General features: G+C 38.7%; 1 protein-coding gene across 3 annotated transcripts in view; it reads right to left on the reverse strand.

Annotated features, from left to right (window-relative positions):
* lpp (LIM domain containing preferred translocation partner in lipoma) overlaps positions 1-26,037 on the reverse strand; it is a 179,331-nt gene that overhangs the window by 64,070 nt on the left and 89,224 nt on the right. For all 3 annotated transcript variants that reach the window (XM_030048859.1, XM_030048858.1, XM_030048860.1), the window contains 2 exons: positions 15,598-15,701; positions 11,662-11,784 (listed from right to left, as the gene is read on the reverse strand). In XM_030048859.1, the coding sequence (XP_029904719.1) occupies positions 11,662-11,784; positions 15,598-15,701 (227 nt within the window). The remainder of the gene's footprint in view (positions 1-11,661; positions 11,785-15,597; positions 15,702-26,037) is intronic.

Here is a 26,037-nt window from a genome sequence, read left to right on the forward strand (position 1 = left end):
CTCCATGCAGCAACACAGCAATCAGAGAGCACGGCATCATAAAAAAACAAACAGAGAGAAAAAGTTAAACACCACAAAGCCCTATAATTACTGGGTTGGAGTGTCATGTTCATGCAATTCTGCAACCCCTTGGAGATAGGCCACATAAACACATGGTCACACAGCCATGTAGACAGTGCCCTAAAGAGTAAAATATCCATTGCAAAAAATAGCTGCCTATGGCCATGACCTTTTATCAGGAATCAGCACGGCTGGCCAGCATACCAGTCTCCTGCCTGTGACATGGGCAGAGGATGTATAGAGGCTGGCTGTGACTAATGCCGACCTTTCTGTGTTTGCTGTCATTGTCTGCGAGACAAACATGACATTTGAACTCCCAGTCTGGCTTTGAAATGCGCAGGCTGTGAATTTGTTTTGTTTACCTGTTCCTGCTACCGCATAGTGATAGCTGCCAATAGCTGCCACAAGCCATTAGCATTCCACTATGACCTCTTTCAAAGTTCATTATGAACCATAAGACAAACCGGCGTTGAAGAATAAACTATTGTGTGCTACTAGAAATCTACTGATCACCTGTGTACCACATTTATTAGAAATGTCCCACACCTTAAAGCTCAAGGGAAATTGCCTTGGCTAGTGCTGCTGCATCTGAAACAGAAGAAGAGGATTCCTCTTATTGCAGTAGGACAGTAACTTATCGTTATCTCTAGTTTATCTGAAGAGTATTACCACTCAGTTTATGGTCTCTAAGCACCTTTAAACATTCTGTCCAGATGCTGGAAAGCAGAGGAACTAAATTTTAAAGCCGATGCACAGTCTAGAGGTGATATAACATCAATAAATACAAAAATGATTTTGTGAACTTATGCAATATTTTTTTCTCTCAAGTTTCATAGCCAAAAGAGCTTCATATTGCAGGGGTGCCTCTTCCCACACCACATGCATGTAGATATGACTTCACAGATTATTGAGTGTGTGAGTGAGACTGAGAGAGAGAGAGAGAGAGAGAGAGAGAGAGAGAGAGAGAGGAAGAGAGCATATTGGTAACAGGACAGCTGTTTTGGTTGACAAACTGACACAGAATATGTTCAATAATCAAATGTCTAACCATCTAAATCATTGTTCTATTTGTGTACAAATAAACTTAATCAGTATAAATGTCATCCAGCTATATATATATTTCATAAATATTAGTTTGTATATGTAATTTACTGTAAGATCATAAAATAAAATGTACAGTATGTACATGCGACGACAGATTTGTTCTTTTTACTAATTAAATTGTGGAGATTCCTCTTACTGCATCAACAACTCTACAGACAAAAAGTCTCCATGAAAGTAAATCTATTGAAAAGAGACTCACTGAAAAAAAACAAACAAACAAACAAACAAACAAAAAAAAACACCAGATATTTGGCTGTTTTTTACACACATACATCTCAGGACAAATACAGTAGGATTCTCTCCTCGCACCTCTCCTCAAAACAAATACAGCAGGATCTTCTGACACCTGAGGCATCAACCAAATATAACCAACCAGGCACATAGCTTTATGACTGTACCATTAAAATGTTTACACAGCTTTATACGGATGAACAAAGCCACTTCAAAACAGGTAAACATGACCTATAAATGACCTCTGCAACTACCCGCAGGGGGTATATCAAAGAGCCCGAGTGCCGTTGTGGTGTGTTGTTGGTCTCAGCAAGCGTTAAGAGTGGGAACATGTAGAGTATTAAGCATTACCACTTTCTGCCAGCTGCATATTCACAGGGGTATGGATACTGATTGAAAAAATAATGTCCCTACTATGCTGAATAATATAGATGAAAACAGGACGATTTGAGTCTCTGCTGGTATTGCAATATGAGAAAATGAACATTAAGCCCACTAGGTTGGTCTAAATTGTTAGTCAGTCTGCCCACCATCTGGATGATATTTAGTATCTGTGCAGTGCCTTCAGAAAGTATCCAACTCCTCCTTATTTTTTTCTGCATTTTATGGTGTTGAAGCCTGAATTCAAAATGGATTAAACAGAGAATTTTTGGCAACCATCTACACAAAATATACTATTATGAAAAACTGAAAACATGTTTTTTTGTTTGTTTGTTTTTGAAACTGCAGAAATTTATTGAAAACAAAAAAACAGAAATATTCCGTTTAAAAAGGGATTTGGCTTCCTGAGTAAATACTTTGTTGAATCACCTCTGGCAGCAATTACAACTGAGTATTCTTGGACAGGTCTGAACCAGGTTGGCACATTTAGATTTGGGAGTTTCTCCCATTCTCCCTCGCCGATTTGCTCCAGTTCAGTCAAGATAGATGAGGAGCATCTGTGAACAGCTATGTTCATTTCTTCACGTCTTTCCACAGATTTTTAACAGGATAGGTCGCTGGCTGGTCCACTGTAGAATTCTTGATTTGGCTGTCTGCTTCAGGTCGTTCTCACTATCACGTCAATTGAAAGTCTTTGACACTCACATGCAGGTTATTCTCGTAAATGTCCCTGTATTTGGCTACATCCATTTTTCCTATCCTTACAAGTGTCCCAGACTGGCAGAAAAGTCCCCTCACAGCTCAAAGATGCCACCATCACATTTCATGACACACATGGTGTTAGATACTGTAGGTGATGAGATGTGCCTGGTTTCTCCTCCACACCGAGCTCAGCATTACAGCTGAGGAGATCAGAATGGGCTTCTGGATTCTTTTGCCTCTCAGTCTCAGTTTTTCTTGAGCTTTTTAGTGCCTTTTTCAGGTTTGCCTTCATTCTGGCCATTCTCTCATACAGACCTGATTTCTAAAGAGCTACACTGGTGTTTCTAACATACACAACACATCCCACATTGCAGCAAATGAACTTTGGTAACAGTCGTCTCTGGGCTCTCAGTCACCTCCATAGTGGTGGTGCTCTTGAGAATGCACCAGACACAATTCTGTTTTTGAATCTTCTTCAAACTTCATGGTGGAGTTTCTGCTCACCTGGCATGAACAATCATCTGCGGGATCTATTTGGTTTTCCCTTTAATTTGTAAAAACTTAAGTGTATTATCATCTTCCATTATACAAGGTATAACAAAAAGGCCAAATAAATAAATAAATAAATAAATAAATTATCCATAATCCATCTCAAAGCCGCCATGTTTTAATGTATTTTACTGCACTACTTTATCCATATGTATCATGTAATAATAATGATAATGATAATAATAATAATAATAATAATTTACAAAGTTCTTTGACAGTCACAGCAAAAGCAGAATGCTCAGAAAGGAAAATAACAACAGAAAGCTCTACAGAAAGGCCATTCAAGAGCAAAACAAAATTAAGGTAAAATCAAGATAAGGTTAAAAGAGAAAACAAAAGATGCAAAACACAGTAGAGAGAAAACAGCAAGGTGTTGAATAATAAAGATGGTAGAAGAAATAAAAAGGCAGTAGAAACAACAACAAACAACTAACAAAACAAAGCAAAAAAAAGCAAATACAAATTAATAACTACAACTACAACATTAAAAGCAATAATAAATCAATTAAAAAAATATAAAAGATGACATCACATAAAGGCAAAGTCTATAAAAATGTGTTTTGAGAAGTGATTTAAAAGAAGTTACTGATTCTGCGAGTCTTATCTCTGGAGGCAGGTCGCTCCAAAGCCGAGAGCCCCTGATGGCAAAAGCACGGTTGCCTTTCATGTTTTTAAAGACTGCTTAGGACCTCACACATGAGGCATGTCATGATAGCATGCACTGGATGAAAGGACAGGCAAACCAGACCTTTTAATTAATCTAGGTGATCACGTTCTCAAATGTGATGCTGATACTGGCGTGCTCTTTTATTTTGCTACCTGCTGTGCAGCGAGCTGAGGCAATGATGCAGTCCACGCTGTGCACTGCCATGCCTCCTAAAATGTTGCAGCTAATTGATGTTTAGTAATTCATTGCATAACAACAGCTAAGAAATGTTTATGGATGGAATTCTTTGATTTCCTAGAAACTCACATTTCAACACAATTTAGCACACGATTAGCAATGCACTGTATGCTAAATTCAGTTGTGCAACCCTCACAAATATGCTGGCACGCAGACTTGGATTGTGAGAGTCATGACGAATGCTCCTGAAGGGGAGGAAGAGCTGACATGGTGAGGCAGCCCCTTGAGCTTGAGCGTCATGAGGTGAGCAGCAGAAAGGTCAAAAACCCTATCATGCTCTCATGGAGCGACGATACAGCCAGGGCGGTCTGCAGTTTGCTTTCTCCCCAATCGTTCAACAGACGCCATGATCAGTGGGAGACTGGGGAGCAGGCAGCAAGGGCCTATCATCCTGCCATGTTGTGACAGCGAGTGCCATCCTCATTGCTCTGCCGGTTGAGAGATGGGAGTGTCACGGCATGGCTTGACTGGCACAGTGTGAAGTGAGGCCTCCTCGGGGCACTCATGTGGAAGGATCCATCTCAGCAGCGTTGCAAGCACTCGGCTTCAGCCAAACTGTGTCAGTAGTCTTCAATATGTCCGTCTGCTTTGTAAGGACTTGATAACAAACATCCAGCCATTTGACAGCAAGTAAAAATATCAACAAACAGACCAACATGTGCTTTGCTGGTGACATGGAGAGGCGACATCAGCTTACTGCCTTTCTCTTTGATATTCCTTTTCATCTGGAACAAATCAAACATCACCATGCAGTACCTGCCAGTAACGTAAACATAAACTCAGACTGTATACTAACATATTGAAAGAAACGGTAGCTGTTGTGGGGTGAATTTACAGTAGAACTATTTGAGAAATAAATACTTGTGACTAAAAGCAGACAGGCATTCCTCAGGCAATTACACATTTTCAGAGCAATATGCGGCTGGCTCCTTTTAGCTACAGTACATCTGTATGCAAACAGGGATTTCTATGTTCAATTTTTTGAGCTGTCACATGTTTTTATTTCCTCTATTGACAAGTTTGGGTCAGCTAATTTAAGAAAAAAAAAGTCACCAATACAATTCTGTAACAGGCTGTATTTTGTTTCTGTCCCTCTGAAAAAGTGTAGGCAGGGAATGGCATGTTCCAAGCATTATAAAATATTTCAATATTTGTTTCTTGGTGTACTTAATCCACTTCAAAAAATCACTAAATGGATGCATGTGACATTGTGAACGTTCTTAACATACAGGACAACCAACTAGCCTTACATGCCCAGACTTTATTCATGTGATCTAGACAATCACAAAGCTAAAGTAGTCTCTCAAGGCTGTATGGCTACAATGGCTCACTGACTACTCACTGAATTGCATTAAATACTACAGTGAATACACAAAATGTATGCATAACCACAAAAGGCCCATGTACAGGTCACCGATCCTTTCCTTAGTAACACAACACTGCCCAACATCCTTTTCCATGCCATCTTTCTAGACAGCACTAACAATTGCACATTTCAGCTTCCTGCATGGATCAACACAAGCAGGAGATGCCTTCATCGCGCTCCGATGACTGACGGTTAATTGAGGTGGAAGTATGTCTGTAAGTGAGTCACACGTCTTTGGTCCCAGAAGTTCTGGCACTGCCAGAAGGCAGCCTGGTGACAACTAGCTCTCCTTCCTTGAATCCATCTGGAAAGATACTACCTCAGTTGAAGTGTCCCACATAACCCCAATAATATAAAGTAGCTCTGCACAACTGGGTAACTTTACCATCAGGGTACATAGTTTTGGGAGCTGAGATTTTCAATATTTTATTTATTAAAGTGCACATTATCATTTCCCAGAGTGTGGATGAAACCGTTAGCAAGAGCCTTTTAATTTCAACTTAAATCTTATCACACCAGATTGAATCAGATCAGGACTAGTCGCAACCTTAAACGGTGAAAGTGTATCTGAGTTTCACAAAGCCAGTCTCTGCGTAATGTGACAAAAAAGCAAATAAACAAAAAAAAAAAAAAAAAAAACTTGATTACAGAGGAAAATGCTTATAAATATGTAGTACAACAGTGCATTATAATTCATGTGACATTTTTATTTCTTCATGCACTTTAATACTTTTGTTTCTAATAAAACAATACCATTATAATACACTGATACACCTAAATAACCTTCCTTGAATACTGGGGTGAATCATTATTAACAGCTCTGTTCAATGTGTCTTTATTCTGAGAAAGCATAACGACCTGTTAATCAAGTATTAATCAGGTATAATGATCTAGTTACAGAAGAAAGGATAGCAGCTGTTTATAACATTTATTGTAAGTAGATTCAGAGAGCAGCACAACAACATAAGGGAAATGATACTTACAGAAACTAAAAGGGGACACTGTTTACTCTTTGTCACTGACAAAACCTTAAGAATCTGTCACCAAAAGCTAAAACATCTGAAAGACAGCTTGCATGCAACCCAGGAAGAATTGCACAGATGCGGTTTATGAGGAGGTATTATACAGGCACTACAAACTCAGAGATAGAGAAAAAGAGAAAAAAAAAAGAGTCAGAGAGAAAAAAAGAGTGAGGGGTGGGTGTGTTTAAAAAGTAACACATCATACAAAGCTGATGGCCCGAAGAGGACAAAGCAGATAAAGGCCCAGATGAAGATAGTGTAGTTGGAATGAATCAGTACAATCAGCTACTATTACAAAGATTTTGCCTCAGACACGTAATGTAGTGCCCAGACATTGACGCATTTGCTAATACAGCCAAAAAGGCTTAATAGTGATTCACTGAATGGGTGTTGTTACTCATTTGAATCAGAGTTCATAGAGGACAATTTAAAATTGGGACCTAAGGCAGAGGTCTTGTTTGACTCTGATTAAATAAATATGTTATTGACTGATTAAACAAATCATATCGTAAGATGTGACAGAGCTTGTGTAGAGTTCAACAAACTAATGCACATTAATATTCCTGAGGTCTGAGAGCAGAGTAAAGCAATTAGTTCAACTGTTAGAAATCACTAATTATACTTCCTCCATTAGCATCCAGTGATAGCCTTTCTCACTGCCATACTTAGTTTTCATGTTATTAATGATGACCTCGAGGCACATATCCCAGATAGGAAAATATAGATATTTTTTTAATCCTGATTTTGAAATGCGATTGACAAAGCACAACGTAAAGCCTCAAATGGAGGTTGTTGACTATCTGTGGGTGGGACGGTGATGAGATTTATGATTGATTACTAGAAACACCACAGAGAGGTCAGTGTGAAACCAGAGGTCATGGCAGTCGACTGTCCTCTAGCCTCCGCCATAGCAGTGCCACTGCTCTGGTGCTTGATGAGCGTACTATTTTGACACTCATCTGCGCCTCCTTGTTAACTTCCCCCAACAGATCTGATGTGCTTAGACAGGCCTGCACTGCACATTAGTGGGCTAGTTGGGCTCAGATTGCAGTGCAACACACTCATAGGCGTTAGCATGAACACGCTCTCTCTCAGTTCCTCTGCAATCACCACTGTCAGACTTAAAACAGAGAACAAAAGGGTTTCTACAGTTTATAACAGGTGATCTATTATAAGATTCCAGCTCCTTCCACATGAAGTCTAAAGCAAATGATTTCAGTATTAGCTTACTATTAGCTTCTCTTCTCTGACTGAAAGTATGCAGGTTAGAAAACAAAAATCTGCATCGCTCAGCTCTCTGTGGCCCTTTCTTAGGAAAACTGTACAGATTGTTTTATTTGTGTATCATCAACTCTAGCCTTTATCTCTTTATGTTTTAAGCAACAGGATCATACGTCCATGCCACGCTGCAGTGTGATGTAATCTTTCATTACTTCAGTGCATTCATGATCCAAGTGTAATATTTCCAGGAACAGAACAAAGATAATAACACTATTTTAAGGTTTGACTTCATATTTGCTACTGTGGGATAATGCATACAATTTGTAACAAACATAGTTAAGCGTGTCAAATAACAAATGGCATCTAAGATGGAACTGGGGAGAGAACAAATGGGAATTATATAATGATCACATTTCATTACCCACTGTTATGCCAGGGAGAATACCAACTAAAGCAAACAAAATTGTTTTGATGTCTGCAAACCGTTGATGCTGGCTGAATGTTTGCAGGAATGCTACTCAGATTTTTGTGAATGAGCAACAACGTCCAGTTCAATTTCATCTGGGAGGCAAAAACACAGAAGGTCCCTTTGCCCCTTCCAAACTTCACATCAGAAGGAAGAATCCACTCCTAGAAACTTGAAAGGGAGAGCACAGGGTGGCCTATTGATTTTCGAGAGCTGGCTCTGTAATTGCTTGCACGCAGAAAGCTGTAAATCAAGACTACTCGTTACTCTTTGCTTATACAAGCGGAAGATTACAGTGCAGCAGTTCTGCCAGTGCTGGACTATGAAACCTGGCCCGTTACACAAGACTAGCGTTATGTTTTAGAATAATGCATTGAAAGAGCCTCAGCAAGGACTGACAGGAGCAGCTGGATAGGGGAAAAGGTCAACCAGAGTTAATCAGCTAGAATCAGCATCAGCTGAGGAGAGAGAGTAATACTGTGTGTGTATGTTTGTGTATGGGTATGTGTGTGTGTTTGTACAGACTGGTAATACAGCAGAATAAACAAACAAATGGAAAGCTAAACCGTCCCTATGTACAAAAACATCACAGACAGAAGGCACACCCAAGAGCTAAAAAGGCACCATAATGCTGTCAGTGACAATGCTTTGATTTATAAAACGTCATGGTGAATACACCTTATGACAAATTACACAAATAACAAATCTAATGATACTTGTACAGTCTTGTGACGCACAGGTGGTGTGATGTGCAGCTTGTTGTAAGTAATGATAAAAATAAACATGCAGTCACTTTGACCCCCAACAGGGAAAAGGCAGCCGTGCACAGGTAGAGTACAGTCCTTCACCCGCTCATTCGCAGGCTTGACTCTCACAGAGCTGCACAGGTGCACATCAATTTTTCAAGTCATATAGACAAAAGCTTTCAGACTCCTTCTCTAGCATGTACTGCTCACAAGGTTTTCCCGACAAAGATCTGCACTTACACTATATTTTATTTAGGAAAATTTACCCTGTATTTCAGCAGAGCTCTGGTAGCTTCAAATCCTAAAAAGGTGTTTGCTGTGTGTGCATGTCTCTGCATGTGTACTTGTCTAAAGTGTGTATGTGCATGTGTGAGTGAATGTGTATGTGCATGTCAGTGCATTTGTAGCATGTATGAATACCTGTGTGTGTATATCAGTAAAAAAGTGAGAGAGAAAGAAGGAAAAAAAGAAAGGGAATGATGTCCTTTCAGAGTCATGTAACTGGCTGTATGTATACTTTCACATTCATCTGCTCTTGATCAAAACAGAATTGCTCCTCCAGAGTGAAAATTCATGACCCTGTAACCCTGACAGCTACCTGTATGCATACAATATATGGAGTGGGCTACACATAGGAATCGCAATATTTTCTCCCTTTACCTTTCTCCACCGTTCAAGGAATAGCTTACAAATTCTGTGAAAAGCAAACATAATGAGTGAAAGAGGGTTACATGGCAAACTAAACTAATGTCAAGTAACCATCATGCATTTTTTTCTCCAAAGGGACAAACTACAAGGAAAAGCACTGCCATGATAAACCAGAAGATGCTGTACCAAGTGACCATGTCACCCCACCGGTCAGGCAAAGGAGAGCAGCAGAGGCAAAGGGAGTAAAAGCCAGGCCATCTGGCCCTCTCTCTGAGGCCTCCTCTTGTCTACCTAATCATGTGTGGTTACAGTAACAAGGCCCCAAATAGCAGCCTCAAGTTCTGCTTTTATGGAGAGCAGAAGCCACCACAGACAGCTGCTGACTCTTGGAGACTACAGGCCCCCATACATTACAATGTCTATATTGTACACCAGATTGTTGCAGTCTGATTGGTCACATAGGTGTTTAACCTTGCTTTATGAGCCCATAATGTCATGTTATTATGTTCTTCGCGTCAGTAACCAGGGGCACGTTCATTTGCCGCTACACTAACCATTCTAGAAATCAACAAATCATATTTCACTTATTGCCTTTAACATCTATCATTTCAGAACCACATCCCTCACTTCCTTTCAATCTGCATCCGCTATCTTTTCAGCGTGCGGTGCAATAATTTACCCTTTGTGTGTTTACTCCAAGTAAGCCTGCTTCATTTTATTCCCGCTAACCAGAGAGCTAGGAGTCAGTAAACCAATGGGCGTAAGCACTTGCAACCAACAGTCTACGTGCAAGGCACAGACAAACACTGACACTTTGTCTACCACATCTCCTGCATTTTGCTGTAACTACTTATGAGCCTAACTTAGCTGATCTTGAAAAATCAGATATGTGCCATTTTGCCTAACTTCATAAGCGTATTTTAATAATCTGAAAAAGACACCAGTGGTTAACCGATGTGTGTATTACTGTGAAAGATAGTGCATGGTTTCAGTGGCATACCCTTCCCCTCCTGTCAGACACAAATCATTTGGCACACAAAAAGAATAAAGAAATGAGTGGATATAAATAATTCTGATATTACAAGTGCGCAAACAAAACATTTAAAGCAGAGCAGCAATATTTGGAAGTGAATTTCAGGTTCCACTGTCTGGCCTCCATCTGTAACTAAACTATTATCCCGGTCAATAATTAACAAAAGAGCATGAGCGCATGTTGACGCCACAATAGTTAATATACAGAATGAATCCTACATCAGTCTTGAGGATTTTCTTTACTGCAGCATGAGTACATGGGCGATGCCAACATACAGTATCCACATCAGCATCATATCTATAGTCCTTGCAGAAATCGTCCTCCCAGGTATTATTGCTATAATATCTCACAGGAGATATGATCTGCATGGTGTCGAAACCCCCTCAGAGCTTTCCTACTCCAAACACAATTGGTTAGTTTTTTTTATCTGCCTGTCCTACATTTATTGTGTGTCAAACAATTTAGTTAACTGCCCAAGGCTTTGACTTTTTGAAGTTGCTCTTAATATCATTTAATATCGACTAATGATATAGGTCAAGACTCATTTTGTTATTAATATACAACCTTTTCAAAAAAGTGCAACTTGCTATTGTTTCCCGCACACACCTAAGTTGATAATTTGGTCTAGAAAAAATGATGAAACCATTTTTGACGTGTTGTTTTTACGCAGTGCCACGGATCTTCCTTGGTTCTACTAACAAATTCCTCTTGTGATACATTATCGACACACTTGTGCCAACTACCAATATTTGAGTTTTTAGCTTCATCTGCTTCATCTGAGGCGTATTTGTTCCTTGCCTTTAGGTATTTTAACTGGAACTGTTATGTCGTGTTTATGTTGCAGTCACAGATTGAAACACTGAAACACATGACTGATTCCTGCTTTTCGGAATAAAATAACCTTGCCTTTTCCAGGGTATTTCTTTCTTCTACAGTTACAGATATTATGATACAGCATAGCTGATTATTTTACAATATATCGCATATCACAGAATCGTCTTCATCAGGATACCATCATTATCGTGGGTAAAATATCATTATTGTATCATGTCACCTGTTACTGGTGATTCCCACCCCAGCTGATATTGTACATCAGTTCCTTGTTTAAAAGCTACGTGCATCAACTTCACACAATCCAAGGCGTTGTTGAATTTTAGTTTAGGTTTATATGCTCAGTGTCAGGAGGTTAAGGTGTAGTTTAACTGTTCAGAATTAGCTGGTGTCTTACTTGTGTGCTCCGTGGCTTGTAGGGTGAGCTGCTCTCCAGGTCTGCCAGGATACTGGTGAGAGAGTCAATCTCAGCATCCAGACTAGAGCGCCTCTCCTCCAGGGTTTTCTCTGGTCCTTTCATCTACAAGCAAACATCACATGTTGCAGTACAGTGAGTGAACCCAAGAAAACATGCTGTAATGCCACTTACTTAAGTTGCTGCCACTCGCTGCAATCAGAAAGTTAGGGACAGATATTCATCCTTTGCCCTGTGGGAATCACTCTGACTCTGTGCTGTACTGATGTATTCTCTTCCGCTTTACTATTCACTTCTTTCCACAGTACTTACAGGTTGCATTACAGTTTCTGAGTGCATGTTTCACCTTGACCTTAGACAATCCTTTTGAAAGCCACACATCAATAGGAGAGACTCCTCTCTGAGAAAACTGCAGTGAGGAATAAGAGGCAACGCATTGTCTCAAAGACAATTGTACTAATGCAGTGCACTATTCACCTCCTGCTTTTCAGTGAACTTGGATTTACAGTATATTATTCCTCATGTATTATTTATCAAGTGCTCATCTAGGACTGTTTCACACAAAAAAGTTCAATTCTTTACTGAAATTTAAATTGACAATTAGTACAATAAATATTTTTATTCCATTACAACTGGACACTGTAAATGACAATAATAAGCATTAGGGCTGAACAATATGGTAAAAAAAAAAAAAAAAAAAAAAATCATATTACGATTCATTTTACATATATTGCGATTTCAATATGTTTCACAGTTTTAGAAGGAATGATCATTTTTGTACTATAATGCTGTGATTTGCACCGAAAAAACATGTTGTCTTAGATATCAGAAAATACCATTTTTTGGCCAGGGCATCTCTGTGGCACCATAATATTTTCTTTACAACAATGTTTTGTCATACATTTCAACTTAAGCAAAAAAAAAAAAAAAAAAAAAAAAAAAAAAACGGCAACAGCTGCGATTTGGATATTAAACTTGACCATATTGCGATTTTGATAATATTTCTTTATTTTATAACTTTCAGAGGAATTTGGAATGGTTAAGAATCAAGATTTCTCTGGCAGTCTGATACTTCACTTATTAATTCATCATATCTTCCATATATATTCCATGTCTTAATGTCAACATATCAAAAAAGCACACAATTTAGCAATAAAACTGTTGCACCAGTGAAAGGAAAAATAGGAAAAATGATTTAACCATTAGTGACTTTAGGTTTTCTACACTCAAAAATTCCAGGGAATTTCTCTATGCAATGACAGATATATTTTTAGTCCTCTGAACTATGCTGCAACTGCAAGAAGACTGCTTGCAATTGCCTGCGGGGGCTTTTGAGTTGGCTGGATCAGTGACTGCTTCTTATTCTAATGTTATGTGTTTGGATTACCTGTCACAATCTATTACAGGCAGCGTTTGCCTCCATTTGGAGCAGAGCTGCTGCTTAAAACATCTAAGGCAATCATGAGTGGGGTAAACAAAGCAAAACACTAATGGCTTGTCTCAAATCAACAAAAGAAAAACAGGCAAAGTTGTTTAACAGTGATAACGAGGAGGATGAAAGGAAAAATTGCAAGACTGAATTGCATATCATTGTGATGTATTGGGATTTGCTGTTTAGGGCTTTATAATGTGGACAATAGCTATGAATGTACAGTAGCAAAAGAAAACTGAGGCCCCAATGAGTGCTAGCTGCTTTTGTTGCACTCTCCCTTTCTACTAAACGTTTCACTATTAGTATGTCATGGCACAGATGTCATTATCAGTCATAAAAAAGGACAAAAAAAAAGACAAAAGAATAATGTGACTTGCCTAAAAGGCAGAGACCTGGGCCAAGAAAATATCACCTATTCCATGTTGTATTAATTCAGTGCGTGTAATTTCCCTACTGATGCACAGAGGGGATGGTACAAAGACATTTCAATTGGATATCAATTCATTTCTCTGAAAGGCGCCTACAGTAAGAGAGGTCTGCTCTGGCTGCAGGACACATAATTAAGATACCACGGGTTTATTAAGGAATTAAGTTTTATTCTTAGGGTGATTCTAAAACCAGCACAATAGGAGAGTGAAAAGTTGTAGATGAAAACAGTAAAGTACATTTCAAAGTGATGAGGCGCTTAATTTGTTATATAAGTACATGCCTCAGATGTTATTCAATTCAACCGCCTTTACTGTATGAAGAATAGGAGTTGGTTATAATAAAGAGAGGTAAGTGTGGAGGGAAACTACTTTTTTTTTCTTTCTAGCCATCTTCAGTTACAGGAAATATATAAATATAGTCTCGCTAATATTTGATTATTGATGTTTGCTTGCCCACTCAGGCCGCTTCCTCTTAAAAGTTCCACATAAGCACAGCAATTATTTAACATCCCATTCTCATTCATGAAAGATGCAGTGATTTATAATAAGCAGAAAGGTCCTACACACTTATTCTAACATGCTTTATCTCCCCTAAAGACAATCTGGAAACTTTTAGTATCCGGTTGAAATGAAGGATAATTATAAAGGTGTAATGATGCTATAGTTAGGCCATTATAACATGATGAAAAATAAATGTGACTGACATAAGTGACTGCATAAAATGAACTACGAAAAAGAATTTATTTATGTAGATGTAACCCCTATGCCCTCTGCAGAGGCGAAGTGATTGATATTCAGTCAAAGAAAGCTGCTAACATGAAGACATTTTCTCATTTTTTTTTAGGATTTATATAATTTGCTCTAAATGCTCTATGGCTGTCAGAGGGTTGAGGGATGTGGTCCTGTCAAAATGTCAGTTTCACCACCTAGGGTTTTTTTTTGTTTGTTTCTTGTTTTGGGAGGGGGGGTCATCATGTCCAAAGCAGAAGCATCTAACATTCAGGGTACAATCCGCTTAAGTACACTTTTCGGGCATAAAAAAATGCCTACTATGAAAATCTTGTCAAATTCCATGTCAGATAGAAAGTACAAGCCAAGGATTGTCGGCACAAAAGCCTCTGTCTCCCTCTTTCTGTCTTGGTCTCTGCCACACGCACTCAACCACATGCAGATCACACACACATCCCTCTTTTTCCCATCATTATGGCCGCTTAATGTGGTCTGATGAAAATGACTGACAACGATAATGATGCTATTTTGTTAGTTTTGCATTATCATGCCATTATTACACAATACCACAAAACTGGAAAGTATGGTTCTCACTGGACGGTTCAAAATAATTTTATGACTTTGAGACTAGTGCATAAGACCAAGGGAACACACATCCTTATCCCCAAAAGTACAGCATCCTCTTGTCTACGTGTGTGGGAACAGCAGTAAACTCAGAATCACAAACACTGGGTAGTTCATATAAGTGATGCAACATTATCGTCCTCAAGAATACTTACAGATTAAATTAAGATATGAAACAAATCAGGTCAAAAGAGAGATGAAGAGAGACTTTTTGTGCTGAACAAAGGGACGTGAAGCACGTGGTGGATTTCACACAAGGCGTCACAAGTGCACACAAGTCCTGAGAGTGTCAGTCAAATCACAGTCTGGATATCCCGTGGGGGGGGGTTAAGGCCTGTGGGTATCATGACCAGCTATTCAAGGAAAGTGACGGGGGTCCACCAATAGGTGTCAGCCTCTATGTTTCATGTGTAAGCACTGTCTTCAAACTGAGCAAATAAAGTGGATGTACTGTATGGTCACCTCATTTGGAGGGGGCTGAGTTGAGGCTTCCTCTGAAGCATTCAGAGCAGGAAATTACTGCAGTTGGCCACAGCTCAAATGGACAGACAGCTCAGCTAGACCTGGTACTTGAACTCGGTGTCTTGCTCTCTGTGATGCCTCTTGGAAAGTTAACCAAAAAGAAAAAAAAAGAGAGAGAGACAGGCAGAGAGAGCCAGAGAGAGAGAGGGAGCAAGAGAGAGAGAGAGAATAAGAAAATCTCACCTGATACTCATATGAGTTCACTGGTGGAGGAGGAGGAAAGGAACCTGGGGATGAAGGCAGACCACTTGACTCTTCAGCAGGTGGCGGAGGGGGAGGGTAGTCCACTGGGATGTAGATGCACACACGGCAAGAGAAACAGAAAAAAGACAGTAAACACTTCCCCTTTTTTGATCCTGCTTTCAAACGGTCACAATTCCAGAGAAACAGCCCCTATACTAGTGACAATAAAAACAAAACATTAATAGTGAGCTAATGAGGAATCATAATTTATGTTTCAATGAGTGTGAACTCTAAATCAAATCAGACATTCAAAAAGAGGCTATATGGTGCATCATTGTGTAATTTATACATTGTCATCATTCAAATGAGACAAGAATAGAGAAAAAGGGACAAAGAAATGGGAACTCATCATGCCATACCAATGGACTGACACACATAATTGCAACAATTTGGTTAACTAAGAAGTCCTAATCTGGAGTAAGCATGTGTTTTTTCCTGAGATTGGAAATGTAAATGTTGTGTTACAAATGGGTTAGACTAGGTGTTTGTTCTGCCAGGAGAAGAGAAACAAGCCAAATTTGTAGTTCTAGTCCACACTAATCCAAGGATTGGATCCAACCACATGTTTCAGACAGGATAAGGAGTTACGTGCCAAATTAAATTCTGATTTGGCTTCTCTCGGCACAGGACTTAAGATTGAATCATTTGACCGTGTACTTCTAAGTACCAAACCAGACATGAGCTTTGCAAATTAAAGGCTTTTATGAGACGTAATGGGAATTTGTTCCAATGCTAAGACTTTGATGAGTCCTGTTCAGAAATTCCATTTGCTTTCGATGGCTTTTATCTGTTTTCATTAGAATCTAATTGATGTCATCAGTGTAGTTTATCCAAGTCTACTGACCAAATTAATTAAGCGTGGTTTGCAGTTGCCTCAAAATAAAAAAAAAAAAAATACGCCCCCCCTCTCCGAAAAAAAAACCAAAAAAAAAAACAGAGACACAGTGCTGCATGGTTAAAATCGGACACATGTCTGCGTCTTGAGCATTACAAGATTTCAGAAATTATGAGCAAGGCATTAAACATTCCCTCTGGGTGCTTGAAGCCTCCATGTGAATTGTTTATATAATAACCTTGTGACCTCCACTAAAACACAGTGTAACAGCTCTTCTAAACCTCTGGGAAAAGAAAATAAAATCTGCTGCTCAACAAGAAGACTCTACCACAGTTCTCCCTCCCCTGCAGCAACACTTGCTCCATCATACATCCTTTTTTGCCATAATATAAGTCACTTGTAAGTTGTGGCTTACACAAAATTAAAACATTAAGTTTCATGTACATTTCTCTCTAACATCAAAGTTGCTTTGGATTTATCATTTCAGGAAACATGAGAGTTGTAAATGTTTCAGAGATGCATGTTTTATTGAAAAGGTCTTACAGTAATGTATGTGGAGCAGTGGAAGGCAAGAGCTGGGACTGGATAGGGGTCATTAAGCTTCTCTGCTTAAAAGATAATTCCAGTTATTTTCAAGCTGGGCCATATACTCCTAGATTTGCCATCATGCTGATTGATTCTGATCAAAACTGAGTCAGCTACTTCACTGTACAGCTTTTCCTTAGACTGTGCCGGCTGCGGGTCTTTTGCCACATTCAGGTCATACTGGAGGAAGCAGAAGAAAGGAATCTTGTTGCTTCAACTTTCAAGCATTCACATATTTAACTCACTGGAATGCCTAAACCCACAACAATTTGTAGCCTGACTTTAAAATAAATCATAAACAAACTACAGAAGGCATAGCTCATTTTTTGTTTGGAGGGTTGATTGTATTAATATGAATACAATTGATAGTTTTGTTTTTATGACCTTGGACTTCTGACATCTTTGCAATACCTGCTACGTTTATGTGATGACACACTTTGGAAATTCATACTTCTCAACTTTTCCATGAATGGAAAGTCTTGGGGCGAGAGCATGGGCAATGTTTTGATCTGGAAAATCTACTTGATCAAAACACTGCCCATGTCAATGTCAGCTAATAAAATTATTACTTGTTGGGAGCTTAATACAGTGCTTTATCATCGGTTGCATTTTTTTTTGCCTCATACCTGTGAAATCCTTTGCTGCATGTGCACACACCCAGTCCCTCTTTTCAAATGTTGGGCATGCAATACAATTTTCACATACCTATTAGGAGGCTGACATGTGTATGAGAAATTTATTACTGAGATTTATCGTATTTTTAGTATTTATGAGAAATCAAATGTGACCTGAATGCCACATGCCACATCAGAGTACTTGAACTTTCTATTTGGTAACCAGCTTCCACTGCTTAAAATAAGTTTCAGTGCATAGAAAACTGTATGTACAGTTGGTAGATTTCATTGTAGTGTCAGTATCACTGTACTGAAAAGAATATATTACGGGTGCCTGCGGATTTGATGGTTTAAGGTTCACTTTGCTCCACTGGACAGTATCGGAGAACAGCGATGCCTGCAAACTGAGGCTTAAAACTCCACAGTGAAGTAATTAAAAAAGAACATCAGAATGAATCACAATGATGATCAAAACTAGGAAAATCAGATGCTACTTGAAAATAGCCAGGACTGTCTTTTGAGATATGCAGCTCAGGCATCAGAGGCCAGTCTATCCATGAGTGCAGGTATGTGGCCCTTTTTTTTCTATGGTGTAAACACACCATAGAATAGGATAGTAATTGCAGTGAAGTGTGTCTGATAAAGTGAGAGCCATCAAGTGTGGCCTGTGAGAAACAGCAATGGAGATGCACTGGTAAGGTCCTCTGACAGCCACAAATTATAAAAACACAAAAAGAATTAGAAGCAAACAATTCCATTATTTAAATGTCTGTGAAATTATTCATCAGACTGAGAGGAATAGGAACGCATCATGCAAACAGGACAGCTCTGCTCCCACAAGCTGCTGGAGGTCATGAGTTGCTCAACATATGACCTCCCAATAAACTTTCAGTTTATTTCAGAGTGCGGATACACTCTAAGGGCAATTTTGCTGATGCCAACAGATAAGCTGTTAATGTGCAATTTATTAAAGTTCCCAAAAGTTTGGTCGAGAACAATTTCACAACTTCTGATACTGATCAATGCACACATCTGCCCTTGTCAGACTGCAAAGGAGCACAGCAAACTCTGTATACTTAAGGGTAGGGACTGCAACCAAGCTAAAACAAAAATTAGGATTGAACAATATGTCAAACTAAAATAAAAATGAAAACAAACTTTTGTTTAAAACTAAGTAAAATTACACTAAAATTACCTTGTCTATTTGTAACCTATCCGAACAAAAACAAAGTTACACATGGAATGTTTTTAGTTTCGCTCTTTTTGTTTATGTGTGATGTGAAAAAAGGAATACATTGTGGGCAGAGCATGTATAGCTACTTTGACTGAATGCTAACTATGCCACGAGATGGCAATGTCCTGTAGACTGGCTTGTTAGGGTCCCATGGGTATGGGTATCACTTGCTCTGGGAGGAAGTGCCCGTGTGGCCTGTGCCATCTCCGTTTGCACAACTTGTATGAAAAGTGGGACTATCTTGAGCTAAATGGTCTGCGTTCAAAACACAGAGTGTACTAGTGCATTTTATTGTACAGTACAGCATGAGCAGGCCCATATTTAAGATGGGAGAGAGAATAAAGAATCATCAAGAGGCCATTTTATGACATTCTTAGCACTATGACAGAATTGGCAAATTCTCCCTTAATTTGCACCAGACAAATGTGCCTGCATCTGTCAGGATGAAGCCTAGAAACCCTGTTGGACCAGCTGACTGCACCGTCCTGGATAGGGAAAATTAACCAACCAGAGTCAGTGAGAGAAAAGCTGTGCCCTCCACTAAAGAACCCAATTTCTCTCCTTTAAATGAGGAAACATCTCACCATATGTCTGCCTATCTCTCCTGTTATTTTATTTTACTATTATTTAACAGTAAGGAATAACTACTAATTGCTCTGGTAACAGAGAATCAACAGGGATACAGATTCTTAAAAAAGTAATGGTGGTTATTTCAAATGATTATGTCTTCCAAACAAGTAATCTCCAGTCTTGGCGCTATACTGACTACTGATTACTGAGGATTTAAGTATTAGTAGGTGTCACTTTTTGGTAGATATCTCATTTGGAACAAAACTATTAATGCCAGATTCCACCATAATGGAAATTATATATTTGAATATATACTACAGGAATAAAATGAGAAAACACATTTGAGTAAGCAGAATTTACTGTCACTATTCTGATCCCTTCAAAAATGATTAAGATTATGTGTATAATTATTATTCTCAAAATTATATATTCTCAAAATTACATTTGATGAAAGATCAGTGCAGGTAGTTGAACATCTGGCCTGACATGGACAGTGTGGGACACCGACGAGCTGTCACTACTCGCCCGGACAGGCTCCGTTCTTACTGCTGGTTCTCACTGGTTCTCATGTTTGAATTCGTAACACTACTCGCTCGTGAATCATATGAATGCACACTGCCCCTCAACCTGCGACTCCATCAGCTTCAATCCTGTTTGTGATTCATTGCAATACCCAGTGGGCACAGTCCCCTCGTTATCTGCATAACAAGGCAAAAACGATCAAAAGAGCCTAGAGATTCTAGAAATAGTCTCTAGAGTCTGGTGTTAGCTATACTAGTAGTTCAAAAGATAGTGAGAATTCTACATTGAGTATTGTATATATTATTTGAGAACAACACTACACCTACAACCTAACCATAAAAGTGGAGAGCAATGTAGTCATGACTCACATCACACCCGAAAGTGACATTTAACACACTTTTGTCTTGTCTATATGAGGCCACTGAACTTAACTTTAATCCAGATAAATTAAAACAATCAACAATGTACAATTTGTCCAAACCTCTCTAGCTAGACTTGAGAATGGAACCAGAAGGACTGTTTAACTGGGATCACTGTGTTGGATCTCTGTAAGACGGTGAGTTGATTTTTAAGTCCTTCTACTTACATGCAATATTACAGTAATCTGGCTTGTTTCCTTGCTTTGCCAAAAAGGCTAAGGTTTTAATTGTCCCTGCTATTTCTAATACAAAATAGGGTAAGTCTGTTTCATTCAGAGCAATAATCCAAGGCAACAAGTTGGCCTATTCATGTCAGGAAATCAGAGAGTAAACGATTCCTTAATTTCCTTATTTTGTTCCAATAAAAAACTACCCCCACTGTCATTTTTATGTCCTATAACAAATGCCTGCCACCATTTCTCCATTTTTGTCTTAAATCACTTTTTTTTTTCATGAAACCTCTGTTCAAATATATTCACACTTTGTAAACTGTGCTGAGACTTGATACATAAAAATGCACTTTAAACTAAAGAAATCCTGACTTGTGTATGCAGTCTTGGGTTTGCAGTGTGCAGTATGATATAGATGCACCACCAATCTCATCAATCTCAACATGTATTTTAGCAGATGTTTTTGTTCAGTGCTTAGGCAGTCATGTTCTAAAACTGTACGAACAAGGCTGAGCGAGCATGGCTTCTGTGCTGTGAATGAAGCTGGCTCCATTTGTGACAATGGGGAGTTGAAGGCTCCAAGTGAGCACTAATGAGAGAAGCAGCAGGAACACCTACTTGATACGACAAATTCCCCTCTCTTTATTGGGCAATTACTTTTAAGTAGCTGCTTTGTGAACATGGAATCCGAATCAGTAATTAAAGTCATTTGAGAGGCCATAAGAGGTATAATTGGTTATCGGGAACGAGAGTATTGTTAGGAGGATGATAAAGGGGTAGAGATGGATCCAGCTGAGAAACAGGGAGCAAGATTAAACACTGTTTTTCAAGTGAGTGATGCATTTATGTACAAAGTTCTGTATGTGACTAACGATTAGAAAATGTAAAACTCGGCAAGAGCTTCTTATACTTCAATGTACATGTGTAATCTCTTAGAAACTCTGTATTGTGGTGTGAAGTGGCATCCCCTTTGAATGTGATAACAAATTCAGTTAGCAAAACAGCGACATGGTACTCATTGTTACTGACAAAAATCTTACAGACTTCAGAAATAATGTACAGCATTTTTTAAATTTAACCTTTATTTAACCAGGCAAGTCATTAAGAAAAATGTATTATTTACAATGGCAGCCTGGCAACAAAGACGGCCTGGCATTTTTTTCCCCCCTGCTGTTTAAGAAAAAACGGTTTTAAGAAACCATCCAAGGTTGCAGATGTGAATTCTGTAAGTAGTTCCTCTATCCTGGGCTATAGTGCAATTGCTGTGGATTAGTAGATACTTTGGGGGAAGAAGATTGTATACTGACAGCTGAGCATATGTTTACAGATTCAAATGTGCACAATATTATCTAAACTGCATTTACTGTGTGTGTGTGTGTGTGTGCGTGTGTGTGTTTAGGCAGTGTCCATCTGGCCTTTTAGGACTTAGGACAAAGCTTGGCACGGAAGATAACTGCCTTCCTCAGAAATGTATCGAACAATCCAGAGAAGGAAACATTTTTCAATGCAAGAGTACAGGATGACACTGAATAAACCTCAAACACAGGGAGTCAGTTTACACCCTTCACTGAAAAGAGCCGCACGTAATTTGCCTGTGTGTTTGGGTGCACAGCACATACATTATCTCCCCCCATCTGAACTTGATTTACTACTGGGAGCTTGAGTTGTTGGTGTTTGTTACCGGTCACATATACTGCAGTAGAAAAAAAAAAAAAAAAAAAAAGTGCAGGAGACCAGTGACAAGTGGGGTCCACATGTGTCACATGATGCTGACAGCAGTGGCACTGGAGCCCCCAAGCAGGGTATTGGGATGTTCACTAAACAAGGAACTTCTCCAGTACCTGAGCCATAAAAAAGCAGCCCAAATACAGTAGTTTTTTTTTTTTTTTTTTTTTTTAATCTTTATTCTGACTGGAAAATTAGCAGTTAAAAGTAATCTATAGCTTAAAACAAAATCACTATTTAGAAAGACAGAAACAGCTATACTTTATTCATATCCAGTAGCAAAAACCTATAATCCCTTCCAGACAAAACGCACAAAGTGTTTTAAGACCAGGGTGTCATTTTGTATGTTTTATCTCTACATAGCCTGTTCCAAATGTGCAGTGGCAGAGGGGTTGAGAGCACATTGTTTTGACATAATTATGGAGCAGTTTTATTCTACCTTCCGCTGGAGAAGAGCAGCTGAGCCCTGCTCTTAATTAGCAGTGATATGTATAGAAGAAGAGTGATTTATGACTTCATTTGGTTGGAGATGCAAGGAGTGGATTTGAGGTCTTTTGAGATACATTTGTTTAAAGTTTAAAGGGGCAGACCAAATTGGCTCCTGCTGTTTAAAGTAGGATTCCCATGAGATGAGAAATTGAGCATCAGGATAATAGAAGGATTACATTATTGTCTAAAACCAAAGAAACAAATACGGCAAAGAGGTGAAGGGTTTAAAATCTAAGCCTTATATAAAGCCCACAAAAAATGACATGTGAAACAATGGACTGAAAGTCTGCGCCTTAAAATGCGATGTTGAGTAAGATTTTCTTATGACTTAAAGGATGATTCATCAAAGGCAGAAAGGGGAGCGCTGCTGTCATTTCTTTTTGACAAATGGGAGCATGTAAGAGAAGCCTCTTTGATAGAAAATGTAGACAGTCAAGTGTCATACCAAACTTCAGTCACAACTGCTGTGTACACTCAGCGAGGCAGAGTTCATGGCATGAAAGCTTTCCCAAGTTACTCTCAGGCATCTATGGTAATGTAAGAGCTGGTTATTCTACACCAAAAGTGTCAAAGGGCAGGTGAGGTAGCGGGCTTTACCGTTAAGTTTATCTGAGGACGCGGGACACCCACTGGACCTGAACATTTACCCTGCTTCTCTTTGCTAAATATACTAGTAAAATGTTCAGTCAAATTATCAAAGTAAATCACTGTGACAAGTACCGATCCGGTATAGTTCCATGGAGCTGTCGTGACAAATAAACATCATTTAATTTTATTTAACTATGATCTCAGCTCTCTGGCTCCCTTGTATATCACTTAATGTTTTCGGCAGAGTATATGTAAGCTTTAACATTAGGCTAGTTGATGTAAATAACTCAGCTGTCATCAAAAATATCAAATATATGAAGCGTATATACATTGATGGGTGCATACAACATTAGAGAGAGAGAGAGAAGGAAGATATTTATATCTTATTACCAAACACTGCAATATGGCAGGGAAGCATATGCAAACAAATACATGAAAACCTTGAAGTATGTTCTCCCATTGCATTCAAGTTAAAGGTTCTTACTTAAGAACGAAACTTTTACTTTCTTTGATTATTTAGAATGCTGCTCAAAAAAGAACAGACATGATTTGCAGAAAATGATTTTCATAATACCACAAAAAGATGGATTGCATCCAGACATAGAGAAGAGAAGCATCTCACTTCCGGCTACCTAACTTAATGCAACTTGTGCTTGAACTGTCGGATTAAAAACCAACAACAGACAGAATGTTATACTATGTAAAAAAATGATGTGAATAAGAACAAAGAAAACAATATATAAACTTTTAAACAAACAGATAAAAAAATCACAAGGTTCCGTTATGCATACTTTACACACTGCAGACAAAGTACAACAAGTAGTTGAGCTCTGTGCTCTACTTAGATAAAAGTGGCCTTTGTATGTGCTCACAGCATATGCCTGTGGTTTCTATGGGGACACTGACACACTCATTGGTGGATTTCCTGTAAATTCTCATGGTGACACCCATGTGGGGACTCTGACATAACAACCGGTAGTCAGTTTGCCTCTGGGCAGTCAAGCAGGGAGGAATAAAAACAGCTTATGCACATGTTCAACACTTTTGAATTGCTTTGAGCAAACAATTAGTGGGTTTCTGGTAAGTTACAGTGTGAGAAGTTAAATCTAAAGCAGCACTTCCGAGATGTTTTTGACCTTCACTTGATCATCCTGCTACATACAGTAAAGCTATTAGGCATGATAATCAGTGGCCAGACATCAGAAGACAATGCAGTTTCTCACTGTCACATAATGAATTCATGACATAAAGCTGTGCGGCTTTGAGGTTTTCAGAATAAATTTGATGTACAGAATATTAAGTTATAGATGAAAAATCAGCCACCTTTATGTCAGCTGAAACACTAAGCTGGTAAAGATAATAATACATGACATTTGATGCATGTTAGCTCCCTCCAAAACAATCAAAGTGAATGGATATTATTTCTTTTGAGCTCCAGAATTACCATAATATTATTCCACATAAAAAGACATTCAAGTGCTCTGAAGCCATAAAACTGCTCTGGATCCAAAAGTCCAGTATTTACCTCATTATTTCCTAGATTTCTACACTTCTTCTACACTGCACTGAGCAAATACTGTCTGAAATACTGAAATGCTGCAGTAATATTGCAGTCACTGGGACAGCGTACTCAAGTCCCAGTAAAGTGGCAAATGGGCAAAATGTGAGTCTCACTTTTTAACTTTTATGTGTGTCAGTTCTTAGCCAATAAACATTAAAATATTAATTAAAAAGTGGAATGACTTCCTCTCAACTCTATTTTGTCGCAGTAGCACAAAGTAGCTCTGTGACACTTTGTTTTTTAAAAAAAAAGTCAGCAAAAAAGGCTACTTCTGTTTCAGGGTGCATTTTGTAATTTCTCACTTAAAAATACTTGAATATGCAACATGTTATATTTACAGCTGAAAAACTCAATTGTGTGACCTGACAAGGAGCGCTTAAAAGCAGAGCAACACTTTAGCCAGAGCACTGTGGGGCTACCAGAGCGCTGGGAGTGGGGGAAAGCCAGGAGATAATGAGGTAAATATTGGATTTTTGGATCCACAGTGGAATTGTCTGGCTTAATAACACTTGGATTATGCTGATGAAGTTATTTTTTTGTAGTCATTTGAACTCTATTTACTTCAGTTGTTTTGGAGAAGGCTGAAAGTGTTTATTCACTGTATGTTATGTTGACGCGCAAACTTCAACAATGTTTGAACTGGCATGAGGACAGGTGAATAATACCAAAAATATATGTACTTTGGGGTGAAATATTAATTAAAAACCGCAATATTCTGAATAAAGCTGCTGCTGACACTTCTCTTAAGTCTGATTTTGTATTTCCTCTTTATACACAGTGAATCATTTTCCTTACCCTGCTTTGGCCACAATGCATGACTGTTTCAGTTTATTCATGTAGAAACTATTTCTCCCCTAAAATCTTTACTAAGATCATTCTTAACAGAATTTTGGAGCAATTTCTTTAAAAATATAACAAAATTTTAAATGCTCAAACAATATTGCCATGCAAGAGCTTCAGAGTTCTCTCAAAACATTGATTGGAAAGCCATGCACAATTAATTGGATAAAGGGTGACCCAAAAACACAGTTTGCTGGCATCAAAAGAAAAACTGGTATATCCAAACTG

Source organism: Myripristis murdjan, chromosome 4 (genome assembly GCF_902150065.1).
Source record: "Myripristis murdjan chromosome 4, fMyrMur1.1, whole genome shotgun sequence".
Classification (NCBI taxonomy): domain Eukaryota; kingdom Metazoa; phylum Chordata; class Actinopteri; order Holocentriformes; family Holocentridae; genus Myripristis; species Myripristis murdjan.